Source organism: Papio anubis, chromosome 5 (genome assembly GCF_008728515.1).
Source record: "Papio anubis isolate 15944 chromosome 5, Panubis1.0, whole genome shotgun sequence".
In the NCBI taxonomy this organism is placed as follows: domain Eukaryota; kingdom Metazoa; phylum Chordata; class Mammalia; order Primates; family Cercopithecidae; genus Papio; species Papio anubis.
The window spans coordinates 91,759,483-91,783,178 of record NC_044980.1 but is presented as its reverse complement, the minus strand read 5'-3'; the positions used below and the strand labels follow the sequence as shown (position 1 = coordinate 91,783,178).

At 35.4% G+C, this 23,696-nt stretch overlaps 1 protein-coding gene across 2 annotated transcripts in view; it reads left to right on the top strand.

Annotated features, from left to right (window-relative positions):
- CHD1 (chromodomain helicase DNA binding protein 1) overlaps positions 1–23,696 on the top strand; it is a 76,443-nt gene that overhangs the window by 9,822 nt on the left and 42,925 nt on the right. For both annotated transcript variants that reach the window (XM_031666325.1, XM_017959747.3), the window contains 9 exons: positions 15,626–15,827; positions 16,826–16,948; positions 17,786–17,850; positions 19,417–19,566; positions 19,674–19,945; positions 21,016–21,241; positions 21,947–22,047; positions 22,280–22,458; positions 23,414–23,541. In XM_031666325.1, the coding sequence (XP_031522185.1) occupies positions 15,626–15,827; positions 16,826–16,948; positions 17,786–17,850; positions 19,417–19,566; positions 19,674–19,945; positions 21,016–21,241; positions 21,947–22,047; positions 22,280–22,458; positions 23,414–23,541 (1,446 nt within the window). The remainder of the gene's footprint in view (positions 1–15,625; positions 15,828–16,825; positions 16,949–17,785; positions 17,851–19,416; positions 19,567–19,673; positions 19,946–21,015; positions 21,242–21,946; positions 22,048–22,279; positions 22,459–23,413; positions 23,542–23,696) is intronic.

Below are 23,696 nucleotides of genomic sequence, written 5' to 3'. Positions count from 1 at the left end.
TTTTATTTCCTCTCAGTGAACAAAGTGGACAGAGCTAGGTAATATATATAGATACACTATGTATACCTACATATCTATAGTAATTTCTGTATCCTTCCATCTATATACATACCAACTCATACATAAACATGAGTTCATACCGATGGCTCCAACTCTAATCCTGTACTATAGGGTTCATTCTAACCTTTGTTTCTTATTCCTTTGTAACTTCCTTATTCAACAGTGAGAAACCTGGCTCTCACCATCCACCATTTATGTGCTTATATATTCACTCCTAATATGCATGTAAAGCAGTTTTAGAATTTTTAGATATACTTTATCAGGAGAAACTAATTTCCCAACTAAAATATGGTGTTTATGTACAGTACACTTTAATATTTAGCCTTTAAGTTTCTAGTCAAAACACTGTTTTCTGATGTTGGTCAAGTTCATTTTTCCCTCACCTGTTTGAGTGTAATCATGTGATAAATTTGTAATAAAATTAGACTCATTTGTCACAATATGCATTCCATCCTGTGATCCTCATCATACCGGTTGATTTTTACAATTTGTGTATATTAATACTTATTCCATGAGGCACTGTTCTGTGGGTTTTGACAAGTGCATAGAATAATTTATTCTCTATTCCAGTACTGTACAGAACCATTCTTTCATCTTAAAAGGTCCCAGATCTACTGAACCAGAATTTCCATTTTGACAAGATTCCCAGGAGAATTGTATTCATGTTAAATTCATATGCATGTATATGAAGCTGTTCACCTATAATCATTCAGCATCTTGCCATGTTTTAAAGTTATAAATTAACTTCAAGAAAGACTGTTATAATCTAGGGGTGATAATGGAATAGCCAGTTTAAATATACAATTGAGTATATTCAAATTTGTGGGACCAAATGGGCATGAAAGTGAGATAAAAAGAAAATGGAGGGTAAATTACTGGAGTCATTTAATGAGCTAGTTGGAAAGTTTTCATAGCATGCTTTAACTTTTGTAATTTCAATAATGATGAGAAATGCAGTTTGAAAAGAAAGGAAGAACAAATAATATGTATTCAAAAAGGTGTTAGAGGGGAAGTTTTTGTTTGTTTGTTTGTTTTTTTAAGACAGAGTTTTGCTCTGTCGCCAGGCTGGAGTGCGGTAGCATGATCTCAGCTCACTGCAGCCTCTGACAAGTGATTCTCCTGCCTCAGCCTCTCGAGTAGCTGGGGTAACAGGCACATGCTACCACACCCAGCCAATTTTTGTATTTTTCGTAGAGATGGGGTTTCACCATGTTGGCCAGGATAGTCACGATCTCCTGACCTCGTGATCCGCCCACCTTGACTTCTCAAAAGTGCTGGGATTACAGGCGTGAGCTACCGCACCTGGCTTAGGAAGATTTTTATAGAAGTCATAGTCCCCCAGTAAAGAAGTGTGCAAGTCCCCTAATAAGGAGAATATGTTTGACATCTAGCTTTGCAGTTCTTTACCTGAGGTTTATTCATTGTTAAAAGTTTTTGGCCAGGCGCGGTGGCTCACGCCTGTAATCCCAGCTCTTTTGGGAGGCTGAGGCGGGTGGATCACGAGGTCAGGAGATCGAGACCATCCTGGCTAACACGGTGAAAACCTCTTCTCTACTACAAATACAAAAAAATTAGCCAGGCGTGGTGGCAGGCACCTGTGGTCCCAGCTACTCGAGAGGCTGAGGTAGGAGAATGGCGTGAACCCAGGAGGCGGAGCTTGCAGTGAGCCGAGATCGCACCACTGCATTCCAGCCTGGGCGACAGAGTGAGACTCCGTCTCAAAAAAAAAAAAGTTTTTGTGTGGGTTAGTTCCAGGTGAAGGAAGGAAAAGGAAGCATAGCAGAAAAAACACTACCCATGGGGAGTGTATTCCCCATGTGAATGGGTTGGAACCACTAGTTTTAGGGAGAAATTCCAGGAATCTTGTTCCAAAATCAACTTGTATATGTGACTGAGAAAATTAGTGTTTATGATTGAAAATATATTATCTATCACTATGGTATGAGGTGACTGTTGAGTCAGAAGTCAACTTTAAATGTTAAATTGTGCTCAGAAGTTTCTTTGGTGTAGATAGATTGAGATCTAAGTTATTGATATTAAAATATGTAGAGACAAAGCTGGAGATGTGCAAAGTTCTATTCAAACAGTACTGACTTCTGGAATTCAGTGTCTACAGTATCTCTCAGAACTGAGGCATAAGACACAAGAATAGTGGGTTAGTCTTAATGAGAATGACTCCGAATAGCTATTTCTCAGTTCTACTGTTGTTGCTTTCAGAAATACAAGTGTTTGTTTTCTGATAGTTATTTAGATGATTGAGCAATTACTGTGTGGTAGATATCATGGGATTCTAAAATTTGAGTTCCTTTAAAGCTTATAATCAAGAAAGAGATAAAAGTCTTCAAAAATACATGTATATATCAGGTGAATACCATAAATGCAGAGAGATACCAAAATCTGTGGCCGTTCAAATGTAGGAATGCGGTTTGATCATAAGGACAAGTATCAAGCCCAATATTAAAATGAAGAGAATTTTTTTTTTTTTTTTTTGGTTTCTTTGTTTTTGGAGGGATTGACTTAAACCATGATAATCTTAAATTTCACATATGTTAAAAATGTCCTGGTAATGTGACTTTGGTGGTAAGGCATTTTGACAGGATTAAGCAAAAAGCAGAGTGATTTAATTTTTATACTAAGGAAAAGTATGTTAGTAAAAGATCGTGAGTCTTAAGATCAAAAGTTTTTATGTCAAGGCATGGGGCCTTTGGAAAAGAGTGAAGTAACAGTCTAAATTCCTAGAAGCCTAAAACAAGGAAGAGTCTTTTTGTTTTTGTGCTTGATACTGATTATTATTACTTCTGTAATACTGTTTTCACAGTTCTAAATGATTCAGTCCTCAGTTACATTAGTAAACGGCAGAGGTTTGATATGAAAGGAAAATTTATAGTAAAAGAATCAGAATTAGTTGTATATGGGGTACCGAAATTCCTAATCATCTTTTATCTATTCCAGTTTTAGAATGTATTTTATAGTGAAGGATTAACCTAGTGTCCAACCTAGTATCTGATACATACTACATTGTTTATTTCACTTTTTTTAATCAAATGACTCACAGTAAAAGAAGTTTTTTCTTAGGTGCAGTACAGACCTATAGGTATATGCAGACAGATGAAATACTACATAACAAATAATTTTGTTTAAAATTATATATTGCTGGTAACTTCATTTTTTTGTGGCAGTATTCGTTAAAGTAATATAAAAGTATATAAATATTTTAAAACCCTTTTTTTTTTTTTTTTTTTGGCGGTAGAGTTTTGCTCTTGTTGCCCAGGCTGGAGTGCAATGGTGCAATCTCAGCTCACCACAACCTCCGCCTCCTGGGTTCAAGCGATTCTCTTGCCTCAGCCTCCCAAGTAGCTGGGATTATAGGCATGCACCGCCACACCTGGCTAATTTTGTATTTTTAGTAGAAACAGGATTTCTCCGTGGTGGTCAGGCTGGTCTCGAACTGCCGACCTCAGGTGATCCGCCCGCTTTGGCCTCCCAAAGTGCCAGGATTACAGGCGTGGGCCACCATGCCCTGCCAAAACCTTTTTAAAAAAGCAGACTAAGTATCAGTAATCTCTTTAAAATTGAACTTTATTTATTTATTTATTTTATTTTATTTTTGAGACGGAGTTTTGCTCTTGTTGTCTAGGCTGGAGTACAATGGCACAGTCTCAGCTCACTGAAACTTTCACCTCCTGGGATCAAGCGATTCTTGTGCCTCAGCCTCCCGAGTAACTGGGATTACAGGCATGTGCCACCATGCCTGGCTAATTTTTTGTATTTAGTAGAGGTGGGGTTTCACCATGTTGGTCGGACTGGTCTTGAACTCCTGACTTCAGGTGATTGACCCACCGCAGCCTCCTAAAGTACTGGGATTTTGGGTGTGAGCCACTGCGCCCAGCCAAAATTGAACTTTTAAATGTAGACATTATTTGTGTTAACTGAAATATTATTATTAATAATTTGAAGTTTATGTTAAAGTAGTGAGAGTAGTAAAATGAGCCCCATGTACACACCATACAGCTTCAACATATTTCGATTCATAGCCAATCTAATTTAATCTCAACTCCTATTACTCTCTCCAACCTCACTTGATTTTTTGGAAACATAATTTCTGTGTGTGTTAGACTTCTACCTGAGAGATAATACTAAAGGGGGAAAAATCATTAAGATTTGCCTGGTTGTTATAACTATAAATTAAAGATTTAGAGATTTTCATGCATGTCATAATATTGTAATAAATTTTGTATGTATGTTAGGGAACTATTTTTCAATGATTTTTCAATGTATATATCCATAGCCCTTATTTCTCATCTGGTCATTCTCTGCTTACAGAAAATACTTTCTCTTTTTTTTTTTTTTTTTTTTTTTGAGAAGGAGTCTGGCTCTGTCGCCGGGGCTGGAGTGCAGTGGCCAGATCTCAGCTCACTGCAAGCTCTGCCTTCCAGGTTTACGCCATTCTCCTGCCTCAGCCTCCCAAGTAGCTGGGAACACAGACGCCCGCCACCTCGCCCGGCTAGTTTTTGTATTTTTTAGTAGAGACGGGGTTTCACCGTGTTAGCCAGGATGGTCTCGATCTCCTGACCTCGTGATCCGCCCGTCTCGGCCTCCCAAAGTGCTGGGATTACAGGCTTGAGCCACCGCGCCTGGCAGAAAATACTTTCTCTTGAGTTTATCCCAGGTTCAACACAACTAAGTAATCATCTTTGAAATCAGTCATGTTAAAAGTTATTCTTCCTAGTATCGCTCCACTTTCAGCAGTTTTAAATTTCTTCAGTTAGAAACTTTAAGGAGATAGAATCATATTGTACTTTAAGAAGAGTTTATAGTACAATTTTGTCTTGGATTGGTAGTTTAGAATGCTGAAAGGAACTGTTGTTTTTGCTGGTCAATGTTTAACAAAGCAGTGGAACTACCTGGTTTTCAGAGTTGTACAGATGAGAAGATGTTTTCCAGGTCTTCTGAAACCTTTTACAGTTTTTATTTGTACTATGTCATCAAACTTTTTATTTGTGTTTATGTGTGTGTATACTCCCTCATGATGTAAAATGTATTATATAGGTCATGGTCCAAAAAGTTGGAAAGCCATTGCTTGACTTTGGCCACTATTCTTTTTTGTTGTTGTTAATGCTTAGCATTTAGTCATTGCCTACTACTTTCCAGATTCTTTCTGCAGTCATGCTGAAGTGGACAATGGTCTATAAAATAACTAAAATTAAGGTCCTGACTGAATGATCTTCAAGACCTAGTTAGCAGAGAGATATATGTATACAAATAATTGTAATATTGTGAAGGAATTGTTAGTAACTTGAGCACAGTATTGTGGGAACATGAGCTAGAGCAGTGATGTGTGCCTGGGGAAATCAGGGAATGGCTACCTAGAGGACATAGTTTTGAATAGTCGTGGTTTTGAATAGTCTTGAAGAGTGAAAAGTTTTATTGATTGCTTTGGAGAGAAAGCATTCTCCAGACAGAGGGAAAAGTATAGAGAAAGATACTGATGCTGAGTCCTAAAATCACTCCCCATAAAACCATGCGTGTGATTGCATTTCCCCTATTTTCAGTTCCTCAGTCAGGAATCGGACCAGTTGTATTTTATCTTTTTACTTTCACATAAAGTTTTTTTTTTTTTCCTATGGCATTTTGTTCCCAATAGAAACTCTAGCTCAGTACTCATTAGTTGAGGATATGAGCAGGTGAGTTAAAATTGTGTATGTATAAAACATGTTCTTTCCAAAATGTTTATTTCACAAAGTTAGTACAGCTGTTAGGCTAGAGAAACAGTTAGGGTACTGTATTAGAGAACTAAAAACACAGAGGCTTAAATATGACTACTTCTCTTTCACTCCCAGGTAAGGGAGTTCAAACCTTTGGGCAGCCTTACTTTTGTTAATGTATGGCTTCCAATACTAGTGGTTACCCTTTTCAGCTGGCAGGGAGAAGATGCAAAGGGGGAGGATTTAAGGCAAGCCACTTCATATTTAAGGCTATGATGTAGAAATCACACATCACCATCACCTCTAGCTGTATCTCATTGGCCACAGCCTACTCACATGACTACACTGAGCTGTAGAAGATACTGAAAAAGCTAATCTTTAGCGGGGTGGGCATGTGTCAACCAAAACTAGGGGGATGGTTGTTAATACTAGAGGACAAGCAAAGTGGATACTGGGTGGATAGGTTGGGGCAAATTTTCTGCCACAAACGTTAAGGAATTTTTTAAAAAATAAACTACTCCTCTCATCCTAAGAAATTAGGGACTTTTATTTTTCTGAACTTCCTTTTAGTTCTCCATAGATATTCATAATTTGTACCCTTGTTATTACAATGTTGGCATTTATTTACACAGCCTTCTCTGATCCTTAATTTATTTGTATTATGAAAATAAAAGGATTAAATAAGAACCTAATATCTGGTACATAGCACCAACTAACAAATAACATCATATTTTCCTCTTTTAATTAAATAATTAAATAATTAATTCTATGTGGCAGAAACCTGAGGCTCATCTAACCAGTGTACAGATATAAATACAACTAGAAGGAGAAGAAAGGGCTAGAGAGCTAGAGGAAAATAATTTGTGGTTGAACTTCAGAACATCAAGTTAGTCCAGAATTTACCCTGTAAGTGTGTGTCCAAAAATTCTTCCAAGAATTCCTTAAAAGAAGACCACCTCCCCTTTTTTTAAGAGTTAGGGTCTGGCTGTTGTCCCTGCTAAAGTGCAGTGGTACAGTTGATAGCTCATTGCAGCCTCGAACCCTTGGGTTAAATGATCCTCCTACCTTAGCCTCCTGAGTAGCTAGGACTGAAGGCATATGCCACTTCGCCCGGCTAAGTTTGTATTTTTTTTTTTTTTTGGAGAGACGGGATCTCATTATGTTGTCCAGGCTGATCTCGAACTCCTGGCCTCAAGTGATCTTCCTGCCTCAGCTTCCCAAAGTGTCGGGATTACAGGTGTGAGCCACCATGCCTAGCAAGAAGCTCTTTCAAATGACATTGACACTTAAGCAGTCGCTATAGGTGGAAGGGAACAAGAGGCATAGGATGAGAATGTAGTGCATTATGCTCTATTCTTTAGTAAATTAAATTCTTTGATTTCTTTATTTATAGCTCTCTTTGTCAAGCACACCATCCTCCATTATAATTCTGTGGAAAATTAGTTTACCTTCTGTCAGGGTTTCCCCAACACCCCCAACTGGAATCTAATTCATCTAATCACTGTTAACTGATAAAAAAAAAAAAAAGGAAATAAAAAGTAGGGAAATTATATATACAAGAAAGAAAATCTTTATGTGCTAAGAATAGAAGTAAATAAATATGTTATTTAATGTAATTGAAAATAGATCTAAGGCTTTTGACATATAATGTTTAAATACACATAAACAGTCTATTCTCTAGTGCTACTAGCAGTTTCTGAGGTGGCTATTATATACATTTGACTTTGCCTTCTTTATTTTATTTTATTTTTTTGAGATAGAGTCTTGCCCTGTCACCCAGGCTGGAATACCATGGCTCAATCTTGGCTCACTGCAACCTCTGCCTCCTGGGTTCTAGTGATTCTCATGCCTTAGCCTCCTGAGTAGCTGGGAACACAAGCATGTGCCACCACACCTGGCTAATTTTTGTATTTTTAATAGAGATGGGGTCTCACCATGTTGGGCAGGCTTGTCTTGAACTCCTGGTCTCAAATGATACACCAGCTTCATCCTCCCACAAAGTGCTGGGTTATAGGCATGAGCCACCATGCCCAGTTTGACATTTGCCTTCTTTAATGTTCATTTTTATCTTTTCAGATTGTTTAAAAAGAAGTTTTGTTATTTTATTTCTACTGGCCTAGTTTGGCCAATTTATTGATACATTATACATTAGATAATTGTATTTCCATTTTTCTTACATTGAATGTTTAGTTGCCTGTTATGTTCACTTTACTTCTGTGGCTTTTAAATTTTTGCTTCATTGTACATTTTTACTACTTGCAAAGAAGATTTCATAATCATGGATGTTAATGAAGAAAACTTGTGATATAGTAGGTTGCAAAAATCACACCTCTTACACTTCAGTATATATTTTTTGTTTTTTTTTCTTTTCTTTTAAACCATTCTCCATAACAGTCAGTACATATTTTAGAATAAAAAAAGTATTCTTTTACTTAAGGCCTGTATTGTTTATTAAGTTCAGGAAAATTTACACTAATACAGTACTTGAATTTTCAGCCTGCATTACAGTTTGGTCAATTATCTTTCAGTACAGAGATTACATACTGCATTTGACTGTCGTATCTCTTTAATCTCCTTTAATCTGGACAGTTCCTCTTTCTTTGTTTTTCATGACATTGGCATTTTGAAAGACTATAAGCTAGTTATTTTATGGAATATATTTCTCAATTTGGGTTTTTCTGGTATTCACTTATCATTATATCCAAGTTATGTGTTCCTTACTCTGCATACCTGACTGGAGAACTGTATAGGTAATGATACATCTTCTCAAGTGTTTCACAGCTGGAGCTCACATTGTTTGTCTCCCCCTATTAGTGATGCTACATTCAGTCACCAGGACATGGTGTCCAGTTTCTCCACTGTGATTTCTAATTCATTTGTTAACAGCTAAGAAGCAATTTGTGAGAAGACACTTTGAGTCTATGTAAATTATTCTACTCAGCAAACTCTTCCCCTAGATTTAGTATTCATTGATGATTTTTTGCCCGAATCAGCATTTTCTTGGATGATTGCATAATTATGGTTTTCTAAGACTAATATGCTGTCCATATTTACCAGTTGACATTCTGAGCTCTATCAGAGCCCTCCTCTGTGTGTCTGTTTCTGTCATCAGCACCGACTCAAGGGTTCCTGTTTTATTTACTGAGTAGTGATCCTTAACTGTCTTTATTTTTATACTCAAATCAGATTTGGTCAATGGAAGCCCCTTCAAGTTGGCTCCCATGTCCTTTTGGTTTTCCTCTGTACTTTTTGACATTCCTCCATATATATGCATTTTTTTTCATTTTGGCACAGGAAGGTTGTTAGACTCATCTTGTATCTTCCCTGTTGCAGCCTTAGAACCTGCCGTTTCTCAAAGGAGCTGTAGTTTATTTAAGTGTGGAGTAGTATTTAGAAGTCAGAATCTAGGTACTAGGTGATTGTAAATTTAAAACTTCAGAAAGGATGAGTTTACATTGGTTGATAAATAGCACATCAAAAGATACACTGTTGTAAATAAAAGAGATATCTGCAGAGGGCCATTTTTTTTTTCCGTATCACTATTTGTAGAATCAAAGAACTAAAAACAACATGTACATCCTTGAGGGACATGAAACTATGGTGCATCTACAAAATGGAGTATGTGCAGTAGCACAAATATGTCTACTACTACAGAATGATCTCCAGGATATAATGTGTATATAATCTGTTACCATTTATTTAAGAGTAAAATATGTTAATGATTATTTATGAAAGGGGAAATATAAACATTCTTATTCATAATTTTGCTATGTTAAAAAAAGTGGCACAAAAATTTTTTTTTTGAGACTATTCACCGCCTTCAGGGCTGGGAGTGCAGTGGCCGGATCTCAGCCTACTGCAAGCCCGGCCCCGGTTTTACTTCTTATTCTCCTGCCTCAGCCTCCCCGATGCCAGACCACAGGCTCTCACTCTCGCCCGCTAGTTTTTGTATTTTTTAGTAGAGATGTAGTTTCACCGTTAGCCAGGATAGTCTCGACTCTGACCTCATGATCCGCCTGCCTCGCCTCCCAAAGTGTTGGGATTACAGGCTTGAGCCACCGCTACCGCCAAAATAAAATTTTAAATGGTTACTATACGGGAAGAGAGGACATAGTGTACAGGAGTCAGGAATGGAAGCTGAACTTCTGACCATAACTTGTTCTGTAGCTCCAAAGTTGGATCCAAGTAAATAAAGCAACATAAAAATCAAAAGTAGTAAGAAAGCACAGTCTCTATTTAAAAAAGCAAATGGTCCTAACTGTGCCAAATTGGTGGTCACACAGAGATAAATTATTTTACCTGACTTTATAGTAGTCATTTGACTGTAGAAGTGAGTATTCCTGAAAACAAAAAGAATTGCATAGTCATCTTAACTTGAATAATCATACTGTTTATAATGTATTATTTTGAAACTATTAAAAATGAAATAAAGCAAATAATTAGTGCCATTTGCAACCAACTCAGCCTGAGTGACGACATGAATATACAATCGAAGTAAAAAGCCTGCAGTTTTGAATTACATGAATTCTTAATGTATTTTCTCTAAATAAATACGCGCATCCTAGCTCATTCCATTGAAACATCCTAAATAAGGCAACCAATCCAGTAGTATTGCAGCTTAGTTTCTAATTTATTATAAATAGAAGGGCTTTTTGATAAAATGACTGGGTTATAGCCCCAGGCAACAAACACACAAGATGAGCCTGGTACATCCTGTCATACTAGAAAGGCAGTTAAGTTATCAAAGACTACTTCAGGTCTTGTCAGAAGGACTTAGGTGCTAATAAAGGGTTTCCTGTTGGCAAAAGGTGGGAGAGTTTGAACATCAAGGATACTTGACAGTGGATTAAAATTTATAAAATAAATTGAAATCCATGAGTTCATAATGGGACTTAAAAAATTATTGGTCAACTTTAGAAGATGCTGGCGATTTAACTCATTTTGAAAACTGGTAAATAAGGAAAGGAAATAAAATCCCTTCATGAACTATATACCTCAGAGTTAACAAATACAGTGAGGGAGAAGTTTCTCTTTATAGAAGTATTCTACCTAATAATGAAGAAAAGATGTTTTGAGTAACTGATGAATGATGTCACCACTTTACTGCCTCTAATTAATGGAAGAAAACATATGATCATCAATGGCTACTAAAAAATACTAGGTATGAAGTGATGGGGAGCTTTATAATGGATGGATAAGGCTGGCAGTACCTGAGTCCACAGATTTTTACTAAATCTCACACAAAAGGAAACAACAGAACATTAAATGCCGTCTGGTAGAAGTCCACAACACCACGTATAAACTATTCTTGTCAAGAACAGAACTTGAATCTGATCAAGCCTCTAGATATAATAGCCAGTTTATAAGAAATACAAGGGATAGAAAAATATATTAAATGATAACACGGGTGCACTTAGCAAAATCTAGAAAGCAGAATGGTAGAAACAATTATGAGACTAAAAGTATAGCCTGATGTGGATATTTAATATTCAGTATACTTAATTTAAATGTTTAATAATATTAAATCTTTAATATTAAAGAAGTGATATTTTAAGATATATTGGTATTGCAAATGTTTACAAATAGTTTCTTAGTTGAATCAAGATTGATATGAGTTGCTAATTGTGGAGCTGGGTGATTCATGATAATTCATATTACTCTACAGTTTATATTTGAAATTGTATATAAAAATAAACTTGAAAAGACACTTTAATTTGAATTACTATTTTATCTTTTAAATGTGGTATTTCTCCTTAATTTACCCTAAGAAAACACTAAAATTTTATCACAGTACCTATTAATGGTGGTTTTTCTTCTGTGAATTAAGTGAGGAAAAGAATTCAATGGGTTTATTTATTTATTTATTCCATGGGTGTATTATCTGAATTAAGAATTCAGTGTTTTTAGTAATCTACCTATCACTTTAATAGTATTGTGCTAGTGAGATTTAATATACTTTAAGAATAACTCTTAAGTGTTGTACAGATATTTCAGTTTTATAAAAGATTAGTAATACTGGTTGTTACCTAAAATAAAATATTAATTGGAGATCAGAGATTTAGTAGCCAAATTTGTGAGTTTTACATAAAATATGTAAAACTGTGTCCCCTGTTTCTCTTTGATTTACTTTATTTAGTCATTCATCTACCTGTGAAACATTGTACTCTTCATTTAATGCTTGACATAGGAGCAGCAATAAGCCAATCCCAGCACTCAAGGAACGTAAGGTCTTAGATGGGGTACCTGAAAACAAAAAACACTACAGTGATTATTACATCGTTTGCTCGTAACCAAGATAAAGGTATATATTCAAGAAGTTTTGGGAGTGCTGAGGAAGGATACCTGATTTAACATTGGGTTGAGATAGAGTTGGCAGAGATTTGTTGGAGGAGTAGCTGTGAGGTGGTACTCAAGTTAAAAAATTACATAATAAAAAGAAAAGAGAAGGAATGATACAAAGGCAGGAAGTGGAAAGAGTAAGTGGCTTTCAGAGAATTACATGTGGCTTGCCATAGCTTGAACTTAGGGATTTAAGTGAGCAACCAGTTGAAAATAGATTGGAGAATTAGAGATTCCTGAAAGGTGTCATAGATGTTTGTTGAACTTTGTTACAGAACAGAAGACTTAAAAAAGAAAGGCCACGATTGGCTTTTTATTTTAGAAAGAGCATTTGCAGCAATAGGTGGAAATAAAATTTCTTAATTAGGGAGAGGCTTTTGACCTATTTTAGCTCAGAGTTTTCAGTCTATAATTTTTTCTGGCCCCATATATATTTTTCTTTCATTTTTAAAATCTCTTTTTAAAAAAATGATGCAAAACATTTACATAATTCTAAAACTGAAGACTCATTTCAGTTGCTGTTCCTTCTGCTCTTCCCTCCCTCTGTCTTTAGGTGATCATTTTTTAATTAGTTGGGTTATTCTGCCATTGTTGCTTTTCAAAAAATAGAAGCGAATACATATAAATATTTTTCTTTCTTATGCAAAAGAGACATTCTGTAAACTTCTTTTTTTTCACTTAAACTGTATCTTAGATCATTCTATAGCAGTAAATAAGATACTCCTTACTCTTTTTGCATCTTGTTTTTTTGTTTGTTTTTTTTGAGATGTTTTGCTCTTGTTGCCCAGACTGGAGTCCAGTGGCGTGATCCTGGCTCACCACAACCTCCACCTCCAGGGTTCAAGCGATTCTCCTGCCTCAGCCTCCCAAGTAGCTGGGATTACAGGCATGCGCCACCACACCCGGCCAGTTTTGTATTTTTAGTAGAGATGAGGTTTCTCCATGTTGGTCAGGCTGGTCTCGTACTCCCAACCTCAGGTGATCTGGCTGCCTCTGCCTTCCAAAGTGCTGGAATTACAGGTGTGAGCCCCCGCTCCTGGCTCTTTTTGCATATTCTTTATCCTACTGAAGAACAACTCAATAAAATACTTTATTCAGTATTTCTAATACCCAAGGTAAAGGCATTCTAACAATAAACCCGTGCGATTAGAGTAGCCTAGCCTCGGGTTGTTGCTTTTATCTCCAGTCAGTACTACTGCCTAAAGAATGTGAAAGGGAAGATATCTATATTCATTTTAGAATTTTGATTTGTTAACAAGCAGTTTGTATTAGCTATGCATCTGGAGTGACTAATGACTAATAAGAATTACAGGCCCACAATAGCCCCCACAATTCAGTCATTCATCTATTTACTGTTCACATATTTATTGAGCACACATCTGTGTGAGGCACTGTGCTAGGTACTCTGGAAAAAAAATGAGTTTCATAAATATCCATTGTATCATAGATAGAAATTTAAGACCTCTTGAGGTCTGTTAACCTTACTGTGTATGATTTCTACTTTCAAGATCTTCAAAGGAGATACTTTATTGCTACTAGCAGAATAATTTAATAGAACTCAGATTCCTCAAAAGAAAGAGATACGCTTGCTTTCTTTGCTGAAGAATTCATTTAGCAGCACTTATCTTCTAAGTGTTTTCTGACTACTGTACCAAACTTGGTTGTATCTTTAGTGCTCCCCATACGTGTGGATCAGTTGTTTTAAACATAGCGAAGAATGATATTTATCCATTTATATGACTGTCTCAAGGTTAAATAGTTCTTTTAATGGTAAGGACTTCGTCTCATCTCAGTCTGTCCCCAGTGCCTAACATATGATAGTTCTCAATAAAGTGTATTGAGTAAATGAAATATTTTGCTTACCTACTGTTTTAAGGGAAAAATAAAGTTGTATGTCAGGAAAAAAAGTCTTCTAATATCCTTGCTAAAATTTCTTGCAAGAGATGCAAGTAAAATATGGCCTTAAAAATTAAAATTTAATATGATGTTTTTGGACCTCAAAACTATGTGACCAGAGAGTAGACATGATGGCAAAAATGATGTTCATAACATAAGCCTTTAAGAAGCAAATTTTAATTTACCGTTTCTGTGAATATAACATTTATTCCATTAGATTTAAAAACACAATAATGCTTATTCATACTTTAAGCATTTATATATCTCACCTGTAGAATCAAAATTCTTCCTGCAAACTTTTCTGTTTTCATGCAGAAATTATTAAATTCTTGCTCTGGAAAAAGAGAATTACTGTGTTGTCTTAGAGTAAATACCTCCATCTGGTGGCATTTTAGAAAATTACAGAAGAGGACAGGAAGCTTGTATTTTCTTTTTTTTTTTTTTTGAGAGGGAGTCTCGTGCTGTCGCCCAGGCTGTAGTGCAGTGGCCGAATCTCAGCTCACTGCAAGCTCCGCCTCCCAGGTTTGCGCCATTCTCCTGCCTCAGCCTCCCAAGTAGCTGGGACTACAGGCGCCCGCCACCTCGCCCGGCTATTTTTTTGTATTTTTTAGTAGAGACGGGGTTTCACTGTGTTAGCCAGGATGGTCTCGATCTCCTGACCTCGTGATCCGCCCGTCTCGGCCTCCCAAAGAGCTGGGATTACAGGCTTGAGCCACCGCACCCGGCCGGAAGCTTGTATTTTCTTGTGTATCTGTAAACTGTGTTACCTGTGGTTTCTCATAAAGCCAAATGAAATTACATCAAAATCTGATTCTACCGTATGTACCAGAAATTTAATGCCCTAGTTTTCAACATATAAACAAATGACCTTGGGGATAATTATATAATGAACTGTTTAGTCCAGACCATTTCTGCTCTATCTTGTACTAAAAATTAGAAATGGAAAAAAAGATAGTTTATGAAATGTTAATTGCTTTTGTATGTATGTGTATGCATGTTAGGAAATATGAGAATTTGCTATTTCAGATTTATTGCTACAGATCCACGAAGAACTATTAAGCGTTACTGATTTTTTAAAATAAATTATATTTTATCATAGCTCGATTATAATAAACTACATTCTCCTGGAGTGATAGAGATGGAAACTTGAAAACAGGCAGAAACTACAAATAAATTTCTGCTTATTACTGTTAAGAGTTTTTTTTTAACACATTTAATCTTTTCTTCGCACATTGCTTACTTTATAATTGCTAGAACTTTATAAAGGTAGGTATCATGGCTTCAACTTCTTGACTTCTCAAGGTTTCTAACCCAGGATCTTGTACTTAGTGGATTTTGCATTTTGTCTTAGAAGAAGATTACAATCTTGTTGCTTATGTTTTAGCCATAAAAATCTATAAAATATGTCATAAATCTATCAAGTATGTAATATATCACGTATAAATTATCAAGTATGGCAGTTGTTACTATAGATTAAGTCAATTTATTTTTCTATTTTGTTGGCCAAAGATAGTTGAAATATTAAGTATGAAGTGAAATTAATGATTTGGGGCTTTCTGCTGACGTCTAAGAAAAATTAAATTCCTAATGAATTTTGTTTGAAATTGTTTATTTTCAAATTATAGCCAGTCGGATGATGATTCTGGGTCAGCTTCAGGCTCTGGATCTGGTTCGAGTTCTGGAAGCAGTAGTGATGGAAGCAGTAGCCAGTCAGGTAGCAGTGACTCTGACTCCGGATCTGAATCAGGCAGTCAGTCAGAGTCTGAGTCAGACACTTCCCGAGAAAACAAAGTTCAAGCAAAACCACCGAAAGTTGATGGAGCTGAGGTAATCAATAAAATACCCAATGAAAGGTAGATTGCTTGTATTACTTTGGGAAAATTTAGAGGATTGGTTTATACCATTCTTAATCTAGCTTTTAGAGAAGACAGCGTTTTAAATTAAAATTTACTTTTAGTGATCCTCACATTCGTGGTGGTACACGTGTGGACTAATTGGCTTGGAATAGATGCATTTTCGAACTAGAAAACACAAAGTGTAAATCACATGCAGGCAAATAAAACGTTTTCTGCCTCTTACGCAGAAATTGAGTTTCATAAATATCCATTGTGTCATAGATACAAATTTAAGACATCCTGAGGTCTACTTGTTAACCTTACTGTGTGTGATCTCTACTTTCAAGATCTTCAAAGGAAATACTTTATTGCTACTAGCAGAATAATTTGATGGAACTCAGATTCCTCAAAGATAATGATAGAATAGGATAAGGGGCTATTCTGTTTGAAAAAAACTACTACAAGAGATACAAAAACTTGTCTATACCTCATGGTAGTGTACAGTGTTACTCAGAGTACCTGTCTGTGATGAGATAAGATGCTTGAGGGCCAGAATATAAATCGACACACGCTTCCTTCATAGAAAAAAATGTTACTACTGCCCCCCACCAAATCTGAACTAAAACAATGGGCCTAGTGACATCGTTGGTGTATATTCTGACTCAGCCTCTTCACCTCACACTGATAAAATAGGTAACCACTCTATGAGTTGCACTAATAAAGCATATTATCACTTAGATGCTCTTAACATCAAGAGGATATTGATTAACATTGTCTGTGGAACTCAACACACCATTTTTTTTTATACATAACTAAAACTCAGCATTTTATTTAATTATATTGCAATGATAATCGTGTTACATATAGGTAAGGAAAATAGTCTTTATTACTTTGAGGCAGTAAAGATGGTGGTACAGTTTTTCAATAAATTAACCTTTTTTGCAATTTTCTTAATACTTCATCGTTCACTGGTTTATATTTCTATTATAGTTTTGGAAATCTAGTCCTAGTATTCTGGCCGTTCAGAGATCTGCAATGCTCAGGAAGCAGCAGCAGCAGCAGCAACAGCAACAACAGCAACATCAAGCCTCATCTAATAGCGGATCAGAAGAGGTGCATTTTCGTCATGAGCTTTTATTTTAAAAGTGGACATGCTGCTGAATCACTTAACTAGTATTTGGTGAAATTATTAAAAATAATAGGTGCTTTGAAAGAATAAGTAGGAAATACTTTAAGTGTATATATCAAGAATGTTGAAATGCACCTTTTGCATTATCCAATAATTCCAATTTTAGGGATTAATCCAAAATAAGCAGTGGGACATTTGTGTGCATTTGCTCATCACAGCAAAGTTAGAAATAAACTAAATGTGAACTCCGTGGGAAATAATTAAATTTGATATGCACCTACACACATATATCCATATACATGTATGAATGAAGGAATATTATACCATTAAATCATATTTGTACAAAATAATAACAGAATTCTCAACATAATATTTTTGAAAGAGTAAATTGTTTCAACAATGTAGTTTTTGTGTGTGTGCAAGCATGCATACATGTATGTTTGCACAAAAACATTCAGGAAAAATTATAACAAAAAGTAATAGTAATGGTGAAGAAAAAAGTTCAAAACTTGGCATGCCGGCACCTAGGATTTCTTGTTTTGGCTATACTAGGCAACAATAATGGTCTCCAGAGAGGGTAGATTTTAAGGTTTTATACAAAATGCTGACATTTTGCTGTTTACTTAATTTCACTGGCTATATTAATTTGCAATAAAAATGTTACTAATTCCTTTCAGCTAGTTAATATAAATAAAACTACATTAAAAAAGGCTTCACAAGTGCTGTTATTCGTAAAGTGAATGTTGTATAGCAAGTAAAATTTTGATATGGTTACATTCTAATCATTAGTGGATGATACTGATTTTATTTTTTTTCTGCAGGATTCTTCTAGCAGTGAAGATTCCGATGACTCATCAAGTGAGGTCAAAAGGAAAAAGCATAGAGAGTATGTCATTTTGTTCAACTGACTTCTTCATTTTAGAAAAATCTTAATGATTTCATATTTCTTTCTTTATGAAAATTGTTGCCAAAAGGAAAGTCTTCTAAATTCTTAGTTCTTGGCATTTTATAAAGTTAATTTACACCATTACACCATTTAAAGATAAATCTTATCTTTAACATTTATCTTTCTGTGACTACCCGAGGGTATTGTGCCGTTTCTTTATCTCCTATAACTCCCCCTATATATTTTTAAACTTTAATGATCTCCTTAGTTGTAATGTCAGAAAATCTTAATAACTTGGGAATATAGGAGTATAGGGATGACAGGATGACTGATTTGGGATGATTCTTATAATTATGTTAATAGCTATCCTTACTATTCAGCTGCATGTGAAATTTACTTCATACTGTAGAGCTCATTCTAGAAACTCACTGTATTTTCCTAAAGATCTTGACCCAGCAAGTATTAAGAATACTTCAAAATATCAATCCATGTTTATTTTAATGGTTTGGAAACATTCCATTTTCTTGACTTTTATTTTCCTATATGCCTTTGATATTCTGCCTATTAGAGTGGTTACTTGCTTTTCCCAAAAGATTCAGGCATTTTTAATGTGAAGACTCATATCTTTTATTAGTCTGTTCTATCTTTTATTCTGAAAGGTCAATCATTTATCTTTGGATTTTTTTTCCTTTCTCTTTTTACAAATCTCTCTGATCCTCCTATTAATAGATGTATATTGGATCATCCATTTTTTTTTTCCGTTTTAAAAATATTAAATGGAGACTTCTTGGCATGCAAGCCCTGAAAAGATCTCAAAGTAAAAAATTTGCTTCTATTATGTTTTTATCATAAGCAGATATGATCATATACGCTTGTTTATGTAGCCTTCATCATAGTTACAATTGGTGCAAAAGATACAGAACAATGAAGCAGAAGCATAGCTGAAATAGGATATAGTGTATTTATAAGAATTCAGTATGTGCCTTTCATTTGAACTTCTTATGATAGCAAAATATTAACATCCATTATTTTTCTCTACATGTTGATTGGAATGAAGTAGACTTAATAGGCTAAAAATAATAAAAGTAAGGTACTCAGATTGAATGTTTGAGATGGTACTAATGTTGCTTTTGTTTTGTTTTTACATTTTTCTGTAAGCTTTTCTTAGTGAACGGGCACTATTTAAAAAATCAGTTTAAAAAGGTGTTTTTCAAAATCACAGCCTCTAGAGAATTAAAATGGCATGGATTAGTATCTCTTTTTTGAGAGGGCAAGTAGAATAATTTTACAAGATTTTCATCTATAGTGAAAATTAAAATATCATTTATTTGCTGTTCATTGACGTATAACTGATAAACAAAACTAGACTTGTGAGAGAAGTCTATGAAGAATATTATCCAGAGTGTGTTTATTCTGTAAATGCTTCATCATTTTTAGCATGAGTAAAAGCAACAGTATTTTTGATAATAACTGGAATATAGTTTAGTTGATTTGATCGTCTTTGTATTAGAGATAAAATTTGCTGTATAAGTACAAATAAAAATACTTTATAAATTTTGTCTACAGTGAAGATTGGCAAATGTCTGGGTCAGGATCTCCGTCTCAGTCTGGTTCAGATTCAGAATCTGAAGAAGAGAGAGATAAAAGCAGTTGTGATGAAACAGAATCTGATTATGAGCCAAAAAACAAAGTCAAAAGCAGAAAACCTCAAAATAGGTATGGTCTCAGTTTGGTGGTGAAAATTGATTGTAGAAGGTGTTCATTCTTTGTGTATATAGTTTTTCAAATCTTGGTTTTTTTTTTTTCTTCTTGTCCTTTCCTAGATCTAAGTCAAAAAATGGAAAGAAGATTCTTGGACAAAAAAAGAGACAGATTGATTCGTCTGAGGAGGAGGAGGATGAAGAAGATTATGATAATGATAAAAGAAGTTCTCGTCGCCAAGCAACTGTTAATGTTAGCTATAAGGAGGATGAAGAAATGAAAACAGATTCTGATGACCTATTGGAAGTCTGCGGAGAGGACGTTCCTCAACCTGAGGAAGAGGAATTTGAAACCATAGAAAGATTTATGGATTGTCGGATTGGGAGAAAAGGAGGTAGTTTTTTAAAAACCATTTATTGTTTGCTTATTTAAATAATATTTACAAGAGTAAAGGACCGGACGCAGTGGGTCACCCCTGTAATCCCAACACTTTGGGAGGCCGAGACGGGTGGATCAACTGAGGTCAGAAGTTCTAGACCAGCCTGGCCAACATGACAAAACCCCGTCTCTACTAAAAATACAAAAATTAGCTGGGTGAGGTCGTGCGCACCTGTAGACTCAGCTACTTGGGAAGCCGAGGCAAGGGAATTGCTTGAACCCACGAGGCTGAGGTTGCAGTGAGCTGAGATCGCGCCACTGCACTCCAGCGTGGGTGACAGAGCGAAACTCCATCTCAAAAAAAAAAAAAAAAAAGTAAAGTGTTAAAGATGTTTCAACAGTGTTGAAAGCTAAGAGGGTGGATTTGTTGTTGTTTTACTTATGTTTTATAAAAGCATGCTTTGCTTAGCCTGAGTATCTTCTTAATAACCATCTGACCACATTTTTTTTTTGAGACGGATTCTCACTCTGTCGCCCAGGCTGGAGTGCAGTGGCGCGATCTTAGCTCACTGCAACCTCCACCTCCCGGGTTCGTGCCATTCTCCTGCCTCAGCCTCCCGAGTAGCTGGGACTACAGGCGCCTGCCACCACGCCTGGCTAATTTTTTGTATTTTTAGTAGAGACGGCGTTTCACCGTGTTAGCCAGGATGGTCTCCATCTCTTGCCCTCATGATCCGCCACCTGCCTTGGCCTCCCAAAGTGCTGGGATTACAGGTGTGAGCCACCGCGCTGGGCCTCCACCTGACCACATTTCCTATATTGTGGATAATTATAGAATAATGCTGTGGGATCTCAGGTGGACCTCTGTCTTTTTATTTTTTCTAATTTGAAAAAGGAGGGGATTATATTAGATAATTCTGAAATTCTTAGTTTTATTTATGAGCAATAGAATTTCCCATAAGTTTCTATACCCCCGATACTTTAAGAGTATTATGTTTTTGTGTTCGTGTTTTTGAAACTTTGAGTTGAAATATAATCCTACAACAGAATTGATTACATGGAAGGATCTTATGCTTTTGTTTTCAGCTACTGGTGCTACTACAACCATCTATGCAGTTGAAGCAGATGGTGACCCAAATGCAGGCTTTGAAAAAAACAAAGAACCAGGAGAGATTCAGTATTTAATTAAATGGAAAGGATGGTCCCATATCCACAACACTTGGGAGACAGAAGAAACCCTCAAGCAGCAGAATGTTAGAGGAATGAAAAAATTGGATAATTATAAGAAAAAAGATCAGGAAACAAAAAGATGGTAAGTATGCTGTATGTCATACTTTTTTTTAATAGTTCAAAGATTACTGAGCCTTTATGTTAATAAAGAATACATAGTAACATCAAATGATAGCCTAAAATAACTATAGACTTTATAATACAGTTGGCTGTCTTTGTCCACAGTTTTTCTATCCTTGGTTTCAACCCACCATGGATTGAAAGTATTCGGAGGGGAAAAAAAAACAACAATCAACAATACAAATTAAAAACAATACAATGTAACAACTATTTACACTGTAAATGTAAAATTAGGTATTTTAAGAACATCTAGAGATGATTTAAAGTATAGGGGAGGATGTGTGTGGGTTATATTGCAAGTACCATGCCATTTCATGTAAGGGACTTGAGCATCCTCAGATTCTGCTATCTGTAGAGGATCCTGAACCAATCCCCTGCAGGTACTGAGGGATGATTTTATTCCATCTCAAGGTAAAACTCCTAGGGGTGTACCTGTCTAAACCTGTCCGTGGTAACAGTCACATAGAGTGTCTCATACATTATAAATTACAAATTTTTAGTTAAAAATTAATGATGCCTTATTCCTGTTAGTTTCTTTATTACTGAAACTTGGCCCACACGGTGGCAAAATGGAAGATTCTGTGCTACAAATAGTGTTGGGATTGGGGGAGTGACAGGTTATTTATGGGAGATTTTTAAGTCTGTTCCCGGATTAATAATTTTTCAGGTTGAAAAATGCTTCTCCAGAAGATGTGGAATATTATAATTGCCAGCAAGAACTTACAGATGATCTACATAAACAGTATCAAATAGTGGAACGTATAATTGGTTAGTGATAAATGATTCTGGTTAAAAAAACTTTATCTTTTTATGCTTGAAATAATCTGAAAAAAGTCATAAATTTGCCACTTACACATCAAACACAGTAGCTTGCTCTTACTAAAACAGTATTGTAAACTAGATAGCTAAATTTTACTCGTGTAGCCTTTACTAAGAATTGTGCATTTGATGATTAAATGTAAAAAAAAAAAAAATAAGTAAATGCCTGATTATCTCACAGCTCATTCCAATCAAAAGTCAGCGGCTGGTTATCCTGATTATTACTGCAAATGGCAGGGCCTTCCATACTCAGAGTGCAGCTGGGAAGATGGAGCGCTCATTTCCAAAAAGTTTCAAGCGTGCATTGATGAGTATTTTAGCAGGAACCAATCAAAAACCACTCCTTTTAAAGATTGCAAAGTGAGTATTGTCTAACATTTTAAATTACTAAAAATATATTTATGCATTATAAATATTTACAAGCCTAAATACAGCAGTTGGATCCTGATTTCAGATAGACTAAGGGAGAATAGTTCTTGGTTAATTGGTCTTACAGGAAGTGAACTTGCTGCAATTGTTGTGTGTTTTTGTTTTTTAGTTTTAGTTTTATAATTTTTTATTTGAAACTTTCTCTTTTAAAAAAATTGTAAACGGTGTTTTGGTCAGTATATCTTCTTAAATGTTGTACTGTCTTTTATCTTGTTGAGCATCGCTATGTCAGAAAGATAAGTTGGTTATGTCGATTGTTGGAAAGGGTTGGGAAACTAAATAGAAAAAAGCTCTTGGAAACTAGAGATACGCTCAATATTAAAGATAGTGGATATTTTCTTAGAAGGTAGAGAAAGAGGAGAGGGAGGGATATAGGAAAGTATCCAGAACTACCTTGCACAATACTTTCTGAATCCTTGTAACTTACCCAAAGTTACTAGTGATAGTGTTGAGATCTGTATAGTACTAGACTTTCTTTCCTTATTAAAAGAATTACATTCTTCATAGGGATAACTTGGAATTCAGAAATTGAATGATAAGCTAAGCCAGTTTTATGGTTTATTTGTAGCTTAAGGCTGGAGCAATGGTTGTGAACAATTTAACATAGGTTTTGCATGTGATATACATGAGACTCATATTTTGGCAGGAACTTAATTTTCTCTATAAATTTTTGTTTAAAAAAGAAGGCAAAATATTTCACTTTTCATTTTTGTTAGAATAGTAGAAAACAATATTGACTGAATCCTCAGATACATTTTGAGTAATGGAATTTCTGAGCTTGATGATGAGAGATGAAATTTAAGAATTTATGGTAAAGCTGAGGCTTTCATCTTTTAGTATAATTTCTTATATTTAATAATTCTACATAATTTTATTTCTGCTGAAGGTATTAAAACAAAGGCCAAGATTTGTAGCCCTGAAGAAGCAGCCATCCTATATTGGAGGACATGAGGGCTTAGAATTAAGAGATTATCAACTGAATGGTTTAAATTGGCTTGCTCATTCTTGGTGCAAGTAAGTGTATTTTGAATCATCTATTTAATTTGACAGAGTAAGAATTTTACCAATACAGAATTCAGAAAAGATTTCCATTTACATAAAGGATAAGACTTTGGCAGTTGATATGCCACTCTTTGTATTTCCTAGTTTATATAAACAATATTTATTAC